Source organism: Fonticula alba (genome assembly GCF_000388065.1).
Source record: "Fonticula alba strain ATCC 38817 unplaced genomic scaffold supercont2.4, whole genome shotgun sequence".
Lineage (NCBI taxonomy): Eukaryota > Rotosphaerida > Fonticulaceae > Fonticula > Fonticula alba.
The window spans coordinates 2,341,103-2,359,796 of record NW_009242974.1 but is presented as its reverse complement, the minus strand read 5'-3'; the positions used below and the strand labels follow the sequence as shown (position 1 = coordinate 2,359,796).

Genomic DNA, 18,694 nt, shown 5'->3' with positions numbered 1-18,694 from the left:
CCGCCATCCCGGGACTGCAGCTTCCCCAAGTGGCGCCGTGACTCCTACCAGGGACGCGCCTTCTCCATTGTCTATGCCACTCTCAATGGCACGTCCACCGTGGACGTCGTGGCCCCGACTGTGGCCATGCGGGCCAAGTGGGTCAGCGGCCTGCGTCGCCTTGTGGACGCGGCCAATGTGTCCATGGTGGCCGGGCAGATGCCCGCCGGGAGCTGGCGTTGCGACGAGTCGGTCAGCGTCGACCGCCAGGCCCGTGCGGCCTTCCTCATGGCCGACCGCGATGGCGATCGTGGTATGACCCTGGAGGAGTTGACTCGTCTGCTGGTGACCCTGAACCTCCGGGTCCCGAGCGCCTCGGTGGCCGCCCTCTTTGAGAAGTACTCCCGTGTGGTGGACTCCTCCGGGGCCCCGGTTTCCGAGAAGGAGCAGTCTAGCGCCCCTTCGCGGCTCTTTTCGCGCCGCTCCCGCCGCCTGGATTACACCTCCTTCTTCCAGTTGTATTGCGAGATCAGCAGCCGTGGTGACGTGGAGGCCGTCTACCGGCGCCTGCTCTTCAGCGAGTCTACTTCCATGTCCAGCACTCTGGCCGACTCGGTCTCCACTCCGGAGCTCCCGGGCATCTCGCGCGACCTCTTCATGAAGTTCCTTCTGGTCGAGCAGCAACACACCGAGGAGGATGTACGCCCTCCTCTGCCTTGCCTCTTTGCCTGCTTTTTCTCTCTCCCTCTCTCTCTCCCCCCCCCTCTTACATGATTCTCCCCTGCGCCCCCCCCCTGGCACAAAGGCCTACCGCATTTGCGAGTACTACGTCGATCACTCCATCGGCAATCGCATTCCCATGGATCGCTTTGCTTCCTACATCCAGCATCAGGCGTCCTTCTATGACATTGTCAACCAGAAGGTCCACCACGACATGACCCGGCCCTTGACGGACTACTGGATTGCGGCGGCCCACAACAACCACCACTCGACGGACATCATTTGCCACCGGACCCCGATCGCTTCGCTCATTCATGCCCTGCGCTCCGGGTGCCGGATGCTGGAGCTCGACTGCCACGATGGCCCGGGTGACAGCCCGGTCATCCACCATGGCCGCATGTCCAGCAACCGCGTTCCCCTGGCCGAGGTCCTGCGTGCCATTCGTGAGGATGGCTTCGACTCCTCGCCCTACCCTATCTTCCTGAGTCTGGTCAATCACTGCAGCCTGACCCAGCAATTCCGCATGGTCGAGATCATTCAGGAAGAGCTCAGCGGCATGGTGCGCATATGCATCCGCAAGGAGACCCCCTCCTCCCGGGGGGGGGGGGGGGGCTTTATGTGCCGCCTTTTTTGCTGGTGTCCCCCCCGAACAGCTCCTCCTTCCCGGTGTACCCCTTCCCTTTCTGACACTCTTCACTTGTATCCCGCTCTTCCGGGGCTCAGCTTGCCACTCCCCAGTTCCCGGGCGGTATGATCCAGAAGCTGCCCTCGCCGGAGGAGCTCATGCACAAGATCATCATCAAGGCCCACCCCCTGCCGGCGGGCATCTTCGAGTCCGGTGAGCCGGAGAGCGCCTTCTTCAGTGATGCCGCCGATGATCTGTCTTCCTCCGCCGAGACCGATGATGATACCGACGACGAGAAGGACCCGATGACCACGCGCTCTTCCACCACCTCTTCCTCCTCCGGTGGCCGGTCGCGCTTCAGTCGTGGCTCCTCCAGCGGCCAGCCCAAGCGCCAGGTCTCCAAGGAGCTGTCTTCCCTGGTGAACTACTGCCGCCCGACGCAGTTCCAGGGCTTCGAGCACAGCAAGAAGAACCACTATGCTGACAACTTCTGCACCATCGGCGAGCGCCATGCCAGCCGCCTTGCCCGTCGGAGCCATGCCAAGCTGGGTGCGTGTGTCTCCCCCCATCGGGACTTCATCCTCGACTCTGTTTTTTGCCGCTCTCTTCCGTTCTCTCGCCACTCACGCCCTCTCTCCCCCCCCCCTCTCTCTCTCTCTCTCGCACACACACGCACACACGCACACAGTCGAGTTCACTCGCCGACAGATTGCTCGTGTCTATCCGCTGGGTGTTCGCTTCGATACCGTCAACATTGAGCCGCATCTGCACTGGGCTGCCGGCGTGCAGATGGTGGCCATGAACTATCAGCGCATTGATCGGCCGCTGCGCATCAACCACGGCCGGTTCCTGGAGAACGGTCGGTCCGGGTACCTGCTGAAGCCGCGGCACCTGCTGGCCAGCCCGCCGGAGCCGACCGCCGAGTCTTCTCGCCTGGAGAAGCACTGGCGCCTGACGCTGGTGGTCATGTCCGGCTATCACCTGCCCAAGCCTCGCCATGAGGATACCACCGAGGTCATTGACCCGTATGTGGTGATGGAGATCCTGTCCGATCGGTCGCGGTGCTTCACCCCGCCGGCGGTCAACAAGCTCCCGGCCGCGTCGCAATTGGCGCTGGAGGCCGCGCAGATGGCTCGCTCGGCTGGCGCCAGCGGCGGCTTGGTGGCCCCCTGCAACGCGTCCACCACCTCGGTCTCCTCCGGCATCTCCACCTCCGGGTCCTTCAGCTCGGCCTCGGCCGCCGCGTCGGCCGGCCTGGTGGGCGACTCGCTGGCGGCCTCCTCCACCTCGGTGGCATCCGTCCCCCCGACGGTGTCCTCCTCCTCGGCGTCGGTCAACTCGCACGCCTCCTCCAACTCCTCTCTGAACAATGCCGGGTCCATGTCCTCGCGCTCTTCCACCCGCGACCAGCGTGACTCCCAGTCCGAGCAGGCGGCCTTTGCCACGCGCCACCGTCGGCGGACGCGCACCTGCTCCGACAACGGCCTGACGCCGGTGTGGGGCGAGGTCTTCTGCTTCGACATCCCGGACCCGTCGGTGGCCCTGCTGCACTTCACCATCATGGACAAGGACGTGGAGTATGACGACTTCGTTGCCACCGCCACCATCCCCCTGCGCTGCATGCGCCCGGGCTACCGCAACATTTCCCTCTTCGATTACCGCTATGAGGCACTGCCCACCAGTAAGCTCTTCGTCCATGCCCACATCGACTACTACATCCCCTCGTCGGAGATCTAAGAGCCCCCTGCTCGCCTCCCGAAGCCGGCTCGCCCCTTCCACTTGTAATAGTGAGGTGGAGGTCCGATGGACAGGAGAGGAGCCCCGCCAGAGTGGCTCCTCCCTGTGTATTCTCCGCTCGCTGTTTTCAGCATTTTGATTTTGACCGCACTTTACTGTACGCGCGCCCCCCCCCCCCCCCCCCCTACCCCCCACCCGTCCCTCCCTGCTCTCCCCACAGCTGGGGGCGTGGGGCCGATGAGGCCCGGCGGGCAGGAGGAAGAGGGAGGAAAATGGGAAAGTGGCGAGAGAGTGGTGCAGAGAGGCTGCCATACATTTCTCCCCTCACTTCTCCCTCCTCCCCCCTGTCCCCCCCCCCCTCCCTTCCCCCTCTTTCTCAGCGTGCGGGCTGTGTCCTGTTTGTGATTTGGGCGCCGGTTTCTCTCGACCCCCGGATTCCTGTGTGCTCCCCCCTTATGCTCCTGTGTTTCTCCCTCTCTCTCCCTCTGGCCAGGGGGAGAAACATCGGCGCCAGGGCGTCCAGGATCCACGCCAGTTTTGTTGATGAGTTCCCCCCCTCCTCTCCTCCCTTTCCCCTCCTCCTGTCTCTCTCTCTCTCTCTCTCTCCCCTCTTGCCCTGGTGGCCGGCCGGAGGCATCTCCCTCCCTCTCCCTCCCCCTCCCCTTCAGACCTCCCTCCTCCTCCCCCTTCGCCTGCTTTCTCCCGCTCTGCTCCCTGTTTGATCCACGTCCGAAGATTTTGCACCACTGTGGCCACATGTGATGGGGGGCGTGAAAGCATGCGCGCGTCCCTACGGGCGCACACATGCATGCTTTCCCACGTGTGCATGCTCTATTCACGCCTAGTACACCCTCCATCCTTTCCCCTCCTCCTCCCCCAAACCCCAAACCAACCGCCAAAGATTAATAGATGGTAGAAATTTAATAGCCCCTCCCCCTTGGTCTGGACCTCCTCCCTTTCTTGTGTGTTTCCTTCTCTTCCTGCCTCTTTCACCCAAAAGTGGGGGGAGATGTGGTTTGCTTTTGCGAGCATTTGATGAATGAAGGAGGAGGCACATGTCGCTCTCTTTCTCTCCCTGTCCCTCCCCCTCCTCTCCCCACCCACTTCCCACCCACTTCCCACCCACTCCCTGGAGCACCTCCCCCTCTCGCTGCTAGAAAAGCAGGGCTGCTGTACGCAGGGCACATATCCAAAAAAAGGAGCGGAAAGAACCTCTCACTCATGGGGAAAGAGAATGCAGGGTGCGGTTAAATTCTTTTTTCTTTCAAACAAGGAGGGGAGAGAGAGGTGGTCGGGGGGGGGGGGAGGAGGGGGGAGCGAGGGGGCGAGGGGAAGACAGTTCCCTCAGTATGGGGACCACCACATAGGAGAAGACTTGGGAGGGTGGAGACCATCCTCTCCCTCTCTTCCCCCTGCCCCCCCCCCCCCCCCTCCCCTCCCCTCGGTCCTTGTGCATGGGAGCGCGTGTCAGACATTAGGCCTGGAACTCCTGCTCCTTCCCCCCGGGCGCCGGCGCGTCGACCAGCAACTCCGGCGAGGAGGAAACATCACGCACGGCACCGACCGCCGCCGGGGAAGCGGCGGCTGCTCCGACCGCAGGACCCTCGACCGCGTCGACCAGCGGTGAATCCGGGTCCGTCTCGTTCATCCAGCGCCGGGCAGCGGCCAGATCGTCGGCATTGAGCAGCAGGTCCAGGGCCTCGGGGTGCTGCGAGTCAAGATCATGGGCGGCAGCCACCGCCGCAGCAGCCGATGAGGGGTGAAGCTTTTGCCCGGTGGCCGCCTCGTAGGCCGCGGCACCAACAGCATTGAAAGCGGCAGCCGCCGCGAGAACTGCCGCTTCGAAGGCCTTGCCGGCCTCGGAGTTTCGCGCAGCCGTGGCCGAAGCCGACAACCGCCGGGCAGGCTCACTTTCCTGCAGGGCCTCCAGGGCAGCGGCCGCCCGACGGGCAGGCTCACTGGCCTGCGCCGCACGGAAGGCATCGGCCACGGCCCGAGCGGCATCACTCTCCTTGATGGCATCCGTCGCGGCTTGGGCCCGCTGCTGCAGGCCGTAAGTGGCATCAAGCTGCCGGGCAGCCCCAGCGGCCGCCATAACGGCGTCCTGGGCCGCGGCCAGAGCGGTGGCCGCACTCACGCGGGCAGCCTCAACCGCCGCGTCGGCCCGCGCGCCAACCTCATATTCGCGATCCAGAGCACGCGCCTGCTCCAGGTGGTACGCGAACTTGGCCGAGATGCCGTGCTTCGCGTCGAAGGCCTTGGCATCTTGAAGGATCTTCTCGGTCAACTTGTAACCCCGGTCCATGAGCTCGGCCATGATGCTGAGTTTAGGCTGGCGGGCAGAAAAGGGAGGGGGGGAGGGGAGGGTGTCGTGCGCGAAAGAGGAAGAAAGAGAAAGCAAAGTGAGCGGTTGACAAAGGGGGAGGGGGAGGATATGTCAGGAGAAGGAAGGCCGGCCGAGGGAAGGCTGAGGGAAGGGACGTCCATGGCTGGAGCAAAAGATCCTCGAAGGAGGGAAAAAAAGAAGCACACAGGCCCGTACCTTGTGCTCCTGGCGCAGAGGGCCATCCTCAATGCTGTCCTCCGGGCCAAGGAGGAGATCCTCCTCGCCGGCCGATCCGTACTCCTTGGCGATGCGCGAGGCCCGGGTGGTCATGACCGAGCCGGAATCGTCAATTTCAATGAAGCCATCCGTATCGCTGGCAGCCACGCTGTCCGAGCCGTCGATTACCAGCGAGGCAGCTAGCTGCTCGCTGGTGAACAGATGCGTGATCTCCACCGGGCGGCCGTTGATCAGGGCCTGGTGCAAGAGGATGGCCGTCTTGGCGGCCTGAGGACGCTTGAAGAGGATGATGGCGCGCTTGGTGCGGGAGTTGAGGCCAGCGCCAGCCACAGCAGGCAAGTCCTGGTTCGATTCCTCCGACGACTGGGGTGGCCAGGAAATGACATGGATCGCGGAGATCTCCCCGCAGAATGCAAAGAAGTCGTCAACTGTGTGTGTTTGTGGGTGTGGGTGTGGGTGTGTCGTGTGCGGTGGCGGGCAGCGAGAGTGTCAGCATCGACGACGAGATGGGAGCGGAGGGAGGGGGGGGGGCAGAAAAGGAACACGGGCAAAGCGAACGCACGATCCTTCTCCTTGACCTCGGAGGCAATGTTGGTAACCAACATGGCCGAGGGGGTCGGAGTGGCAGGGATGGCCGACTCGGGGAAGCCATAGAACTTCCCCTTGCCGAAGAATGGAGATGAGCTCATGCTGCGTGGGATGCGGGTGTTTCTCGAGGGAGACGGCCGCTTAAGGAAGAGCAGGGAGGCGGGGGGGGGGGGGGGGGGGGGGGGGGGGGGGGGGGGGAGGCAAACGAGAGGCGAAGGAGGCGGAAAAAGTGAGGGAATATGCAGGGTGTCCAGTCGTGGAGAGACTGAAAACAAAGGAGTAGGTGTGGTCGGAAAGAGGGGGAGAGGGATGAAGAGTGAGTCGGGTGGAGGCTGCGAGGGAGGAGGTCGCGGAAAAAATGACAACACCCTCCCCCAGCCTCCATTCCCCCTCGCCCCTCCGGCTTCCTCTGTTCCCAACCCAGGAGGGGAGCTCGAGATCCCCCCCAAGGGAGGACCTCCCCCCCCCCCCCCCCCCGGGGGGGGGGGCGGGGGGCGAGAGCCCGGGGCCGCCGATCATCGGGATCCCCGCCCCGTACCTTTCCGAGGGGAGGGGGCAGATCCCAGGTGGCTGGGGAGAAAGAATTCAGGAGCCGCGGCAACGGGTGCCTCCCCCCCCCCCTCCACGCGCGCGCGTGCGTGCACACGCATGCACCTGCATACTTCGGGCGGTCTCTGAGTCGGGCTTTCGCCCGTGGGGGGGGCGGGGGGGGGACACCAGGGCCCGAGAGCACTGTACACCTCTGAGTCAATCCGGATCCGCTGGCCCCCCTGCTGCTCTGTGCGCGGCCCACGATCCACGGTCCTGCCGGCCAAGGCGGGAGGAGGGGGGGGAAGGAAGGCTCAGAAAGACCGCACTCAGAGCCCCATACCGTCACCATGTGAAAAAGGACGATCAGCCCATCCCTGGATGTTTGTCGGCGACACTGCACATTGGATTTGGCCTTGTTTCTCTGTGAATATCCTCGGGCTTTCTCTGTCCTCTCGCGCGCTCTCTCTCTCTCTCTCTCTCTCTCTCTCTCTCGGCCCCTCTCTGGGTATGTTCGAGATGCAAGCAGGAGTTACGGCCTCAAGACCTCCAGGAAGACAGTCATGAAGGCGGCAGGCCCCGGTACGGGGAGAGAGATATGCTTGCTGGCGCGGTTGTCGAACTGGTCGAGACTCGGGTCAAAAAAAAAAGAACTGCAAGCAGGAACTGCCAGCACCTTCTCACACCTGCTCCCCGTTCCGGGGGGGGGGGGGGGGGGTGCATCACAAAAGACCACCGCATGTATCGCCCTGAGAGGCTATCTCTCCGCGGCACGCTCGAGATATGAACACAAGTGAGGCATATAAGATGCGGTCAACGGCCTTCCCGATTGGCCGGTTACCTTGGGCCCCTCCGAGGGTCTCCAGCCCCGCCCTTTTCCGGCTGGCCTGTTGCCCCACTGCCCCCCCCCCCCCCCTCACCCGTCCCACCAGCCGCGGCTCCCGGGGCGGCCTGGCCACAGTTGGCTTCGTTGCGGGGCCTGGGCCTGTGGCGGAGCGCGGTCGGGGATCACATGCTTACGAAGGGTATATGTGCCACGATGCTAATGCCGAAAATTGGGGCACATATTCATGCAGCTCCGTCGGCTGTCGACATTTCCCGGCACCCGCAATCACCGGCTCCCTCCCGCGAGGGAACCCCCCCCCCCCCCGCGAACGGAGCCATCTCCCATGCAGAGTTGCCAGGCTCACAGGCAGGCGCTGGGGGGAGCATCCTCTGCCAACAGGCGCAACTGCCCTATCCCCCAGCGCTCCTGTCTTCCCTTGATCCAGGGCATTTGAAGGCCCCTTGCCGGTCCGGGTTGCTGGTCCCCCCACCCGAGTCCAATTGCCTCCTTCCCCCTCCTCCTCTTCGGGCTTTTCATCCATCGCTGCCTGGCTCTCCGTTCCTCTCTCTCTCTCTCTCTCTCTCCCCCCCCCGCCCGGCCAGTTGTTGTCCTCCTCTCCCTGCGGAAATGTCGCCCAGCCAGAAGGCACGCAAGCGCCGGTCTCAGCCGCCGCGCGCCGAGGCCGACCAGCCAGCCGGCCCGCTGGCTGACCAGCCGGTGTCTTCCTTTCCTTCCCCCTCTCCACCCTTGCCTGCCGGGGGTCCATCTGCCCTGGACCTAGATCGTTTGTCCCAGTCGGCCGCCTGGCGCTTCCACGAGGACTCCTGCGCCCAGGATCTTGGGCCGCTGTTTAGTGGCACCCTCGGCCGCCAGGATTTCGACGTGGCCCGGGTGTTGTTCCTCGGCGCACGGCCCCGGCGTGGCCGAGTGCCGGTCGGCTCGCGTGCTCGTGTCCACCGAGCCCCACCACTTTACGAGCTCCGGGAGACCATGCTCCACACGTCGGTGCGGTCACTTTTGGTAGGGTCGGAGATTGGCGCCATGGCGGCAGCCGGCCGGGAGCCCTGCCCGGCCATTCTCGCCGAGGCGGAGCTCTTCGATGCCTGTGGCGATCCCTCCACCCGGCGTTTTCTGATGCGTGGTCGACAGTCGACTGCTGGGCGGGTCCGGTCCATTTCGGACCGCCTGCGCGCCCGTCTTGGCTTTCCGATCCTTCACCATGCCCTCGGCCTGTCGACCACCGATGCCAATGCCGCCCTGACCTTGGTCATGGAAGGCATGACCACGGCCACGGCCGTCAGTCGGCGTTTGCTGTCTCGCTTCAGCCCCGGCTGGCTGACTCGAGCTCTGGCGCCTTCGCCGGCTCCTTCGGCCTCCACCTCCCTGGATCAATCCACGGACCTGGCCTTCCGGAGCACAGTCGGCGGAATGTTCGTCGTGTCGCGTGCGCAACTCGGAGCCATGGTGGCCGCGGCCGTACGTGCCGGACACCTACCGAGTGCCTTCAACCGATCGGGCGACGCCATTCGCCGGGCCATCGATGTCGGCGCTGGTGATGGGTCGGTCTTGCGGGAGCTGCGTTTCGGCCCGCCGGCCCCGACGGCCGAAGCCACCGCCGTGGATGGATCTCCCAGGCGCCACAGCCACTTGGCCCTGGACTTTTGCATGGCGACCGAGTTTAGCACTTGGATGACGCGCGTTCTCCAGCAGAATCCCGCCATCGACGCGGTTTTCGGAGGGACCAATCTGGGTGCGCATTTGTCCACTCTCCTTGTCGCCAAGAAGGCAGGAACACACTTACAGGCCTGGGCCGCGAAGAGGGGGATGCCGCTTGTTTGGCCTGCCGTCCCAAGAGGGCAAATACGCGAGCATGCATGCTCGTGTATGTGCGTGTGTGTGTGTGTGTGTGTGTGTGTTCCCATGTGCATGCGTGTCCGCATACTGATGTGTGTATATGTGGATGCCCATGCCATTGGACATGAAGGCACACGGGGCCACGCGTGCCTGCGTCCCTGAGGCCCCACCGTCGCCACCAAGCGTGTGCATGACGCTCACACTGACCCTTTCTCTTTCTCCCCGCCCCCCGTGCCCCACTCTCCCCCGAGTGAAGATGAGGTCATCACCGAGCACGATCCCTTTGATTTGGTGATGTGTCTCAATGTCCTGGATCGTGTTGACGACCCTCTGGCCTTGATGCATCAGCTGCGTGGCCTGGCCCGGCCACCAGCCGACGACCCGGCCCGCGTCGGCGGCCTCATCTTGCTGGCCGTGGTCCTGCCCTTTAGCCCCCAGGTGGAGGGCGGCTCTTCATGGTCGCGACCCAGCAATCCCCTGACCGGGGTGCCGGTCCCTCCGCCCGGCTCGTCCCGACACCACTCGACCATCTGCTCCTGCTCCAAGCAGCGTCTCCCGGGCCAGCTTCAGTCGCATTTGACTTTCCTGGCCGCGCCGGAGGATACTCCCGTGCGCACGGAGCTTGACTACAGCCGTCCAGACACCTTCGAACGGCATGCGGTGTGGTTTGTGCGCGACGTCCTCCCCCGGGCCGGCCTTCGTGCGGTGTCCATCGCTCGGGCGCCGTACCTCTCGCACCGATGTGGCAGTCTCTTCGGTGCGGCCTACCTCAGCGACCTGCTGATCTTGTGTCGGGTGGTCGATCGGGCCCCGCTGCGCTGAGTTCCGTGCTCTGGGCTTTCCCGTACCGCGGCAGGCCGCGGTATAACCCCCCCCCCCCCTTCCCATGCGCCTTCTATCTTTCCCGCCTGGGTCTTCTGTCCCTCTTCGGAGGGGCTTTTTTTTCTCCCCGAGCGCATGCTGCCGCGCCTGGGGCTTAGATCTATCGCGCATGTACCGCATGTATTCCTGTCCTTGTGTATGCCGGACGGGCTTCCTCGCCCGCCAGCCCGCCAAATACATCCTCCCGGCATCCTGCCCCGGTTTTGATGCTTCGCTCTGCCCCCCCTCTCGCCGTCTGTCTCGTTTTCGCACGTGCGGGCGCGCGTGTGTTTATATATATGTATATATATATACGCGTGTGTGTGTGTGCGTGTGTGAGAGAGGGCGCGCGCATTTGCCAGACATCGGGCAAAGTGCCTGTGCACCCTGGGGAGAGGGGCATGAAGTGTGCCGGGATTAAATAGTCCCACCATGGCAACACCATGCCGGCCTCGATCCCGGCCTTCAGTGCCATATGGCAGCGAAACCGCCATGTTTACATCGCACCTGCCGCTTCCCCCTCTTCCCGAGTGCCAAAAGCAGCCCATGCCTGCCTCTTGGCTCAGCCAAGTGCGATTGCACGTGTGAGGACAGACATTTCCTGGAACTGCTCGCGTACTATCGAGCCAACCTCCGCACGCGCTGTCAGCTGGAGCACGGCCGGGGATTTTTGCGCGAGCAATTTTACCCCCTCCCTCCCCATGCTCTGGATCGCGCGTGCATTACCCATCCGGTCTAGGATGCCCTGGGTGTCCCTGCGGGTCCGGGGCATTTCCTCTCGCGGTGGGATTCCTTCACATGTGCTCCTCCGCGCTCTCCTGCCCCGCCGCCCCGGCACACCTTGCACCGGCCTCACCCGCACCAGGGATGATATGGCTTAATTGTCTGGCGCACGGCCGACAGGGCTTCCCTTGCCGTCGCCGCCGCCGCCGCCGCCGCCGCCGCCGCCGCCGAAATCCAGCGAAAGAACGATCTCCTCCCCGCCAGATGGCCTCCGCAAGGAACGGACGGATCTGGTGGAAGCAAGGAGGCATGTCCGTGTCGTGTCCAGAAAAGCGCCAGGCTTTCGTAGCTTTGGATGTGTATTTTTGAACCTCCAGCGGAAGGATTGTCCGCTCGGGCCGCTTGGCGCTCCCTCCCTGGGATCATGTTCGCCCCTGTCTGAGTTTCTCCCGGGCCCGGGGCGAAGCCGGGAGCGAAGTGGATTCACCGCGCGAGAAGCGAAGATAGGGAGCGCGCCCGGGGCGCAAGGGCTGACCGTGTGAGGGGAAGCCCCATGGAGGAGACCGTGGACGGGGGGTCGAGACCAGGAGGCGGAGAGGCGGCGTGAGGCCGCAGCACGCACACACGCCTTTGCCCAGCCAAAGCCCCACACCTACACCGGGGAGGTTGCACCGTGGCGGCGAGGACGAGGCCAAGGCCTGCAACAAGCAGAGTCTCAGGGAATGGATCACGGATGCCCCTGCATGAGGTACCGGGGGGTTCCATCAAAAAAAAGGCGTGCTCCCCTCCCTTCGGCCTGAGTGTCGAGACACGCGAGTCACTCCCTGTGGCACACAGGGCGAGGGATTCGCCTTGGCCCAGGCACCCGCATATGAGGCTCCCCGACGGCGAGCAGCCCCGTTTCGAGGTTTCCCCCCTTCTCCCACCAACCCGAAGGACACACAGTGCACGATGTCAGGAAAAGGGGGGCTATTGAAGGGAAGGGGCTTGGAATCATTCCGCCCGAGGCGCAACACGCGGCCTGACATCGATCTCCGGTATGTCGGTGTGGCGGCGCGCGCACACCCCTCACACAGGTGCACCTCTGGCCCTCCATCAGTTGATCTGGTCCGAGGTGGACACAAGCCGGGCAAGGGCCATGTCGAGGATGCGCACTCCCAGGAAGTTGGCCGCGCGGCTGGCCCAATCGGGCTGCGGCTTGGCCGAATCGCGGGACTCCTCATCCTTCAGCTGTCGCATGACCTTGATTCCTTGCCCCATGGACTTGTACTTGGACGGGGCACGCGTGGACCAGGTCCGATTGAAGCGCCCGGCCAAGCTACGCAGCCGCGCCAGGAACCCCCGGTATGGGGTGCACTGGCGCAGGGGTTCCGGCATAAGGCGATACATGGACCGTGCGACACCCAAGATCAGCAGCCCATACAGCCGGTCGATCGGCCGCATCGGGAGCTTGTAGGCATGGGCAATCTTGTCCGGGAGCATGATGGCTGTACTTCCCCCACCCCCCCCGCCGGCGGCAGACATCAGTCGACGCGTCGAACCCGTTTCCCCGTGCAGCAGGTGCGAAAAAAATCCCCACCGATGCCGGGCAACCCAGGCAGCAGCAGCAGCCAAGCAGCGAAATGTAGGGCGCGCAGAAGGGCAAAGCAAGGAGCGTGGCAGTTAGCACAAGAAGCTCCCAGGGAGGGAAGGGCGAGTCGGAAAGGGGGCGAGGGGGCGGTGCTGCTCATGAGATATGCCCACCCACATGGAGGATCGAGGGCAGCGCGAGAGTGGCGCCGAGGGCATCACACGCACCGGTGATCGAGGCCAGGCTGTTCAAACCGAGCGAGCGCTCAATCGGCAGGAAGGGCACCAGCACAATGTCGCTAATGAACTTGGCGTCGAGCGAGTGCGGTGCCAGCATGGCAGGCACAGCATCAAACCACTCCTCATCATCGGGCTCCGTGCCGGCCGCCAGGGCGGCCTTCCTATGGAGGGGGTTGCCTTTGTGGCTGCCTCGCGCGACCTGGGGCTCCTCCTTGGTAGTCATCTCGGTGTAAATCGAATCACACACCGAGTGGAAATACACCTCCAGATCCTCCCAGCAGCTGGTGGACCCGGGACTCCGCGGGTCCAGGCCCAAGAAGGGATAGATGAATTGCCGGTTGTGCTTGATGACGGAGTCCTTCTCGTGGACGCTGAACTCCCGGCCGAGCATCTGTTCCGGGGGGGAATCGACAAGCAAGTTAGCACACAGCATGATAAGACACAGCCAAGGGGGGGGGGGGGGGGGGGGGCGGACACCGGGCTCGGGGGCTCTTCCCTGCGAAGTCATGATCTGGCCCCGGCGGAGAAGCGCTCATCCCTCGGTCTGGCGTGCCGGGTGTGTCCCCCCCCCCCCCCCCCGGGCCCCTGGTCCCCTCATGTGTTCGGGCACTCTGGCGGCCGTGTGGTCGGGCGGGCGGGTCTTCTCGACGCACGATTTCGGTGGCGATAAACTGCATGTACTGGACGGTGGCCGCGATCCACTGCAGGGCCCCCGGATCGCGGGCGCTGTAGGTCGATCCGAGCGGGTACCGCGGCCCGAGATTCGGAGCCGGCTTCCCATCGACCGTCAGCTCCGGAATCAGGCCCTTCGCCCGCTCGTGCATGCGATAAACCCGGCGACTGGTCGAGAGAACCTCATTAAAGGTGCCGAAGGCTGTGATGCGGTGAGGGTGCCCCAGAGCCGGGACCAGGGCGATAGTCAGCAAGGGACAGTGCCACCCGAAAAGCGGGCAGGTCTTAATGTGGCGGCAATTCCCCGCGCGCCCCCCCCCCCACTCAGAGCGGCAGGACGGCCGCCCGACAGGTTGCGGGAAATGGTCCGGCCGGAATGCGAAGGACCCCTTGGGCTTGTTGGGGAAAAAGAAGAAGAAGAACAAAAGGAGGGCCCCCCAAAATGACAAGGCCCCATTGCACACACGCACCGATCCGGTACATCATGGCCAGGGTCCCATTAAAGCGCTTGGTAATGCCGCCACTGGCCGGGGCCGCGACGAAGGCCGCCGCCGAGGATGACAAGTTCCCATGGCGCGGCCCGGGCGCCGGCTGGCGGTCGACGATCTTCGAGTGGTTGCGCACCGCAGTGGCCACAAAGGGATGTGCGCACTGCAGCAAGATGGTCGCACCGCCGGCCATGATGGCCGCCGTCTCCGGCAAGATGAGGTACGACCCCTTGGGAGCATGGGCAAAGAGGGGAATGTCCCGCCAAATCTCCCCCTCGGTGGACTTGAACCAGTCCCAAGTGAGCGGCCGGCGGCGCTCGGCCGCCAACGACCAGAGCCCCTTCTCGTCGACGGCGGGCCGATTCGGCGACGAGGGGTCCAAACTGTGGCAGATGGAGTATGACCGCCGCTGCCGCGGCCGGGGGAGGCTATTGGCTTCGGCCGGGCTGCTGAGCACCGACGAATCGCCACTCCGACCGGGGTCGGCCACGCCCGCCGGCGGCGGAACCAGGGCCGGCGGCAGGGGCGGGCTGTTGCTGGGGTTGATGGTGATCCGGGGCAGGGAGGCCGTTGGGGGCCGGCTCACCGCCTGGGGTACCTGGACGAGGGGCGAGGGGGGCTGAACCAGGATCTGGTGACCGGCCGCAAGCAGGGACGCCGGCGGCAGCGGCGGCAGCTGGCCCCTCTCCGGACTGGCGGCCTTGCTGCCGTCTCCCTGGGCCCCGAGGGCCAGCGGGGTGAACCCCTCCGAGGTGGAAAGCATCTCCAGCCGGGCGGAGAAGCTCCCCCGACGAGTGGCCGCGGTGAACCGCGACACCAAATTCGGCCCAGCCAGCGGGAGGGAGGCCGAGAGGGGTTGCGATGATGCCGGCCCCGCCATGTGCCCATCCGGCGAGATGGCCGGCGGCCGTGGCTCCGGCCGGATGCGTGGCGGCAAGGGGCAGCTGCCGGCCTCCGGTTCCTGCGGCATGGTCGGCCGGCCATTGGCCACACCCTTGGCCAGGCTATTGCGCCGGGACAAAGCCGGAGGCAAGGGCACCTCGGAAATGACACGGGCCCGAGGGGGTCGCCAAGTGGCCGGATTGCCGCGGCTCGAAAATACCATGTCGGCATCGATCCGGGCAGGCAGGCTCTCCACGGCCGGCTGGTCGGCCAGCGTCGGAGCCGCCGTCGTCGTCGGGGCCGCCGTCGCCGTCGCCGTCGCCGTCGCCGTCGCCGTCGCCGTCGCGCCATTTGCGGCCATTTGCGATGGAGGCGAGGGCGGGGGCGACAGAGGCCGGACGCCAGGCCCCACGCGACTGGTGGAGATCAAAGACACAACGCCGCCGCTGGCCGCCGGACAACGGGAGCTGATGATGCTGACACTGGCATCCTCATCGTCCATGACGCCGAGGGGGACCTGGCCTCCGAGGGCCATGGACAGTCCCGACCGGCAGGAGAAGCTATCCCCCGGGCTGGGGCCCGGCCGAGCAGCAAGGACCCCGCATGCTGGCGAGCCGGAGGCCGCAGGCCCGGCGAGGCCCTGCATCGTGGGACTGACCCAGCCTCCGATGCTGGGCGATGCCGAATAGGGGCTGGCCGATTCCTGGATGGGACTCAGGCCAGCCGGCTTCCAGCTCATGGCTCGGTGCTCCGGGTTGCTTGGCATCCCGGGGGGGTGACTGTTCGGGGTGTAAAGCTGCATCGGATGGAGGCCCAGCGGGTGCGCTGGACCCGGGGGCGGCATCGGTCCCGGGGCCGGGGCCGGGGCCGGGTCCTGAGCCGCCCGGCCGCCGGGCACCGCAAGGGCCCCATCATGCGGCAAGGGCCTCGGGCCCGGCATGCCCAGCACCGATGCCGGCCCGGCCACATTGCCCGGGCACTGCGAGGCCACATGCGGCAGGGCCGGCGGCAGCTCCGGGGTCCCGGTCTCCGAGAAGCCACGAGCATGATTGGCCAGCAGTAGCTCGGCCACTGGGCGCGCCGGCAGTAGGGGCTTGGGGGCCAGGGGCTGCTGGAAAGTGGGACTTGCCGGCCCGGCGGCCTGCATCGAGGCGTCGGCAAAGCTCCGGGTCACCGAGGCCGGCGTCAAGGGCGGGCTATTGACAAAGGGGCTGCCATTACACATTGATGGACTGGCCAGCGCTTCCAGGCGATCGGAAATGGGCTCCGGCAGGGCGGCCACACGCATGGGCGGCGACCCGGGCAGCGAGGGCGACCGCTGCTCTCGCGGCCGCGGGCAGGGCGGCAGCTCGATCGGCTTCAGTGGCAGTTCCGCCATCGGCTGCGTCAGGCCCGAATGCGAGGCAGGCCCAGCCGGTGGCACCACGCTGGCCGCTCCAGCAGCGGGCACACACGCGACCGCAGGAGGGCCAGTCATCGGGGCGGGGGCATCGGCTGCCGCCGCCGCAGCAGCCGCCGCCGCCGCCGCCGCCGCCGCAAGGGCATCGAAGGAAGTCGACGGCGAGGAGCAGCCATGAGACCAGGGCCCGGCCGAGTGGGGCGTCGGCCCGGGATAGGCGCTCGGCAGGGGGGAAGACTGTTGCGACGTCAGGCGGAAGGGACCGAGCGAGGCGCGACGCATGCGTGTGCGTGTCGCTGGCCCCGTGGCATCGCCCATGCCACTGGCCGCTGCTGTCGGGCCCCCAGCGCCGTTGGCGGCGGGACTGGGCGAGCAAGAGCGCGAGGCACCAGCCTCGGGAATCGAGGGCATCGCCAAGGAGGCCGGCGGGGCTCCGGAAGGGGCGCTAACCGAGCCGGGCCCGGCGCCCGGCGCCGCCGCCGCCGCCGCCGCCGCCGCCGCCGCAGCCGCAGCCGTCGTGGCAGCCACATGCCCGGCAATCACCGACCCCATGGTGGGCTTCGGGGGGAGAGCCGGCAGTGGGGCTGTCTGGCCGGCGAGAGTGGCCCGAGCCTCGGCCGAATCGCCGGCCTCATTCAGTGACGACAGACGGGCACTCAGCAGCTTCAGGCGGGGGGCCGTGCGGATGGCCGGCCCGGGGGTGACCCCGGCCTGACAGGCGCCGAGGATGCGCTCCCGCGCATCGTGTGCCACATTCAGCACCATGCGATCGTATGTCTCGTTGTCCACCGTCCGGTGGGGGCTGAACTCGTCGTCCTCCACCGCGTCCTGGAAGGGGAGCTTGCGGTTGATGATCCAGTGGGCGGTTTTCTTGATGCTACCGGCCGAAACCTTGATGCCACGCTCGGAGAAGGTCCCCCCGGTGGACGGGCCACCGCCGAGGGAGGCCCGCCGGCGGAGGAGCGCCCGCGACGCCACCGACAGCAGGCCCCCGGACAGGGCCGACCAGGAACTCGGCATGGGCCGGGCCCCCTTGCGACTGGCGCCGGCGCCGGCGCCGGCCACCGCCGCCGCCGCCGCCGCCAGGGTGGTGGTCGTGGTGGTCGTGGTGGTCATGGTGGTCGTGGTGGTCATGGTCGTGGTGGTGATGAGATCCATGTGGGGGATGCAGGTCCGCGCCGGGGCCCCGCCGCCAGTGGGGTTGCCCGGCCGCGAGCCACGCCCGGACGTGGCCGGGCGAATGGCTCGGAAAATGTCCAGCGGACCTTCACCCTCACAGCCTGGGCCGGCTCCGGCGGCGTCAGCCGCCGAGGCCCCATGGGTGTCGGTGTCGGACTCATGGTCGTCATCCAGGACCGTGATCGAGCCGGCACCGGCCAGCCCGCCGGACCTGGGGTCCGCCAGCAACGGGTTGGCCCCGTGCTCCGGCGACCACACCCGATCGTCCACAAAGCGCTGATCAAAGTGCCGGAACTGCACCACCTCCGTGGAGTTGGACTGGATGACGATGTCACAGGAGAGGGTGCGCTTGACACGCGGCAGTCGGGCCGCAGGGACCGCGGCCGATGACAGCCCGGCAACCGGCGGCCGCTGCAGGCGCAGGGCCTCCGTGTACCGTGCAAGGCCCGGCAGCATGCTGCCCCCGGTCGCCCGAGGCCCCGGACCCCGGGCCAGGGAGCTGACTGAGCCGAGATTGCCCGGGGACCCGGTGCCGATCGGCTCCTCGGCAAAGCCGCCGGCGCTCTTGGTCCGGCAGAGGACCCGCCGGCGGGCCAGCAGGCTGGCGGAAATCGCGGGGCCTGTGGCCGAGCTGGCACGGCGAGTAATGGCCCGGACTTGATTCCGCGAGGCTGCCCACTCGTGCAGGGGCCGCACGCCGCCGGTTTGATCGTGCAGCAAGGAAAAGCGCCGAAAGAGGCTCTTCGCCGAGTCCGATGCCCGGCGCTGCCCGGCCGCCATCGACTCCGAGGCTTGGCCGGACTCCGTCATCGCCGGCGCCAGGGGATGGCGTGCCTCCGGACGGGGGCCGTCCGCACAATGGGCCGGCTGGCAGCTGGGCGAGGCTCCGGCGGCGGCATCCGTGGCTCCAGTCCGACGGAGAGGCTTCAACACCAAGCGCGCCTGCTGGCGAAGATAGGCCTTCTCATGGTCCAGGCGCTTGCGGCTGAGACGAACATTGACCAGCTCCTTCTTGGTGGCCCGCTTGACGGCGGCCGCGCGCTCGCGATGCCGACGCAGATAAATGTACACCTGCCAGGTGTTGACCACCACCCACACAAAGCCAGCCACCGCCAGCAGGGCAAAGAGCAGCCCCGCACGTAGGATGGCCGACTGGACCGAGGACTCCAAGAGCCCGATGCCGAAAAGCTTGAGCATGATGTCAGCTGGAGGAGGCCGAGAGGTGGTCAACCGAATGTGAGGCTGTCGGGAGAGGGGGGGG

At 66.2% G+C, this 18,694-nt stretch overlaps 4 protein-coding genes across 4 annotated transcripts in view; 2 read left to right on the top strand and 2 right to left on the bottom strand.

Moving 5' to 3' along the window:
• The window catches only part of H696_03055 (hypothetical protein), a 5,134-nt gene extending 1,916 nt beyond the window's left edge, over positions 1-3,218 (top strand). The window contains exons 3-6 of the mRNA XM_009496943.1: positions 21-678; positions 785-1,258; positions 1,423-1,873; positions 2,013-3,218. Of these exons, the coding sequence (XP_009495218.1) occupies positions 21-678; positions 785-1,258; positions 1,423-1,873; positions 2,013-3,061 (2,632 nt within the window). The 3' untranslated portion in view covers positions 3,062-3,218. The remainder of the gene's footprint in view (positions 1-20; positions 679-784; positions 1,259-1,422; positions 1,874-2,012) is intronic.
• Positions 3,219-4,484: 1,266 nt separating this feature from the next.
• Positions 4,485-6,374, bottom strand: H696_03054 (hypothetical protein). Its single transcript, XM_009496942.1, has 3 exons — positions 6,187-6,374; positions 5,604-6,052; positions 4,485-5,393 (listed from the first exon to the last, which is right to left on the bottom strand). The coding sequence occupies exons 1-3, from the start codon at positions 6,311-6,313 to the stop codon at positions 4,536-4,538; spliced, it is 1,434 nt and encodes a 477-aa protein (XP_009495217.1). The 5' UTR covers positions 6,314-6,374; the 3' UTR covers positions 4,485-4,535.
• Positions 6,375-8,136: 1,762 nt separating this feature from the next.
• Positions 8,137-10,331, top strand: H696_03053 (hypothetical protein). Its single transcript, XM_009496941.1, has 2 exons — positions 8,137-9,316; positions 9,677-10,331. Exons 1-2 carry the CDS (start codon positions 8,194-8,196, stop codon positions 10,240-10,242), a joined length of 1,689 nt encoding a protein of 562 aa, XP_009495216.1. The 5' UTR covers positions 8,137-8,193; the 3' UTR covers positions 10,243-10,331.
• A 1,017-nt stretch (positions 10,332-11,348) lies between these two features.
• Positions 11,349-18,630, bottom strand: H696_03052 (hypothetical protein; the record flags this gene model as incomplete). Its single annotated transcript, XM_009496940.1, has 4 exons — positions 11,349-12,491; positions 12,802-13,204; positions 13,467-13,687; positions 13,956-18,630. 4 exons carry the CDS (start codon positions 18,628-18,630, stop codon positions 12,100-12,102), a joined length of 5,691 nt encoding a protein of 1,896 aa, XP_009495215.1. The 3' UTR covers positions 11,349-12,099.
• Positions 18,631-18,694: the final 64 nt, after the last annotated feature.

Bases quoted from the DNA above. Each gene is read 5' to 3' on its own strand.
- H696_03054 (XM_009496942.1), bottom strand. From the start codon at position 6,313: ATGAGCTCATCTCCATTCTTCGGCAAGGGGAAGTTCTATGGCTTCCCC. The intron at 6,053-6,186 runs GTGCGTTCGCTT...AAACACACACAG, and splicing joins CGAGGTCAAGGAGAAGGATC to TTGACGACTTCTTTGCATTC. The intron at 5,394-5,603 runs GTACGGGCCTGT...TCTGCCCGCCAG, and splicing joins CTCTGCGCCAGGAGCACAAG to CCTAAACTCAGCATCATGGC.
- H696_03053 (XM_009496941.1), top strand. From the start codon at position 8,194: ATGTCGCCCAGCCAGAAGGCACGCAAGCGCCGGTCTCAGCCGCCGCGC. The intron at 9,317-9,676 runs GTGCGCATTTGT...CCCCGAGTGAAG, and splicing joins TTTCGGAGGGACCAATCTGG to ATGAGGTCATCACCGAGCAC.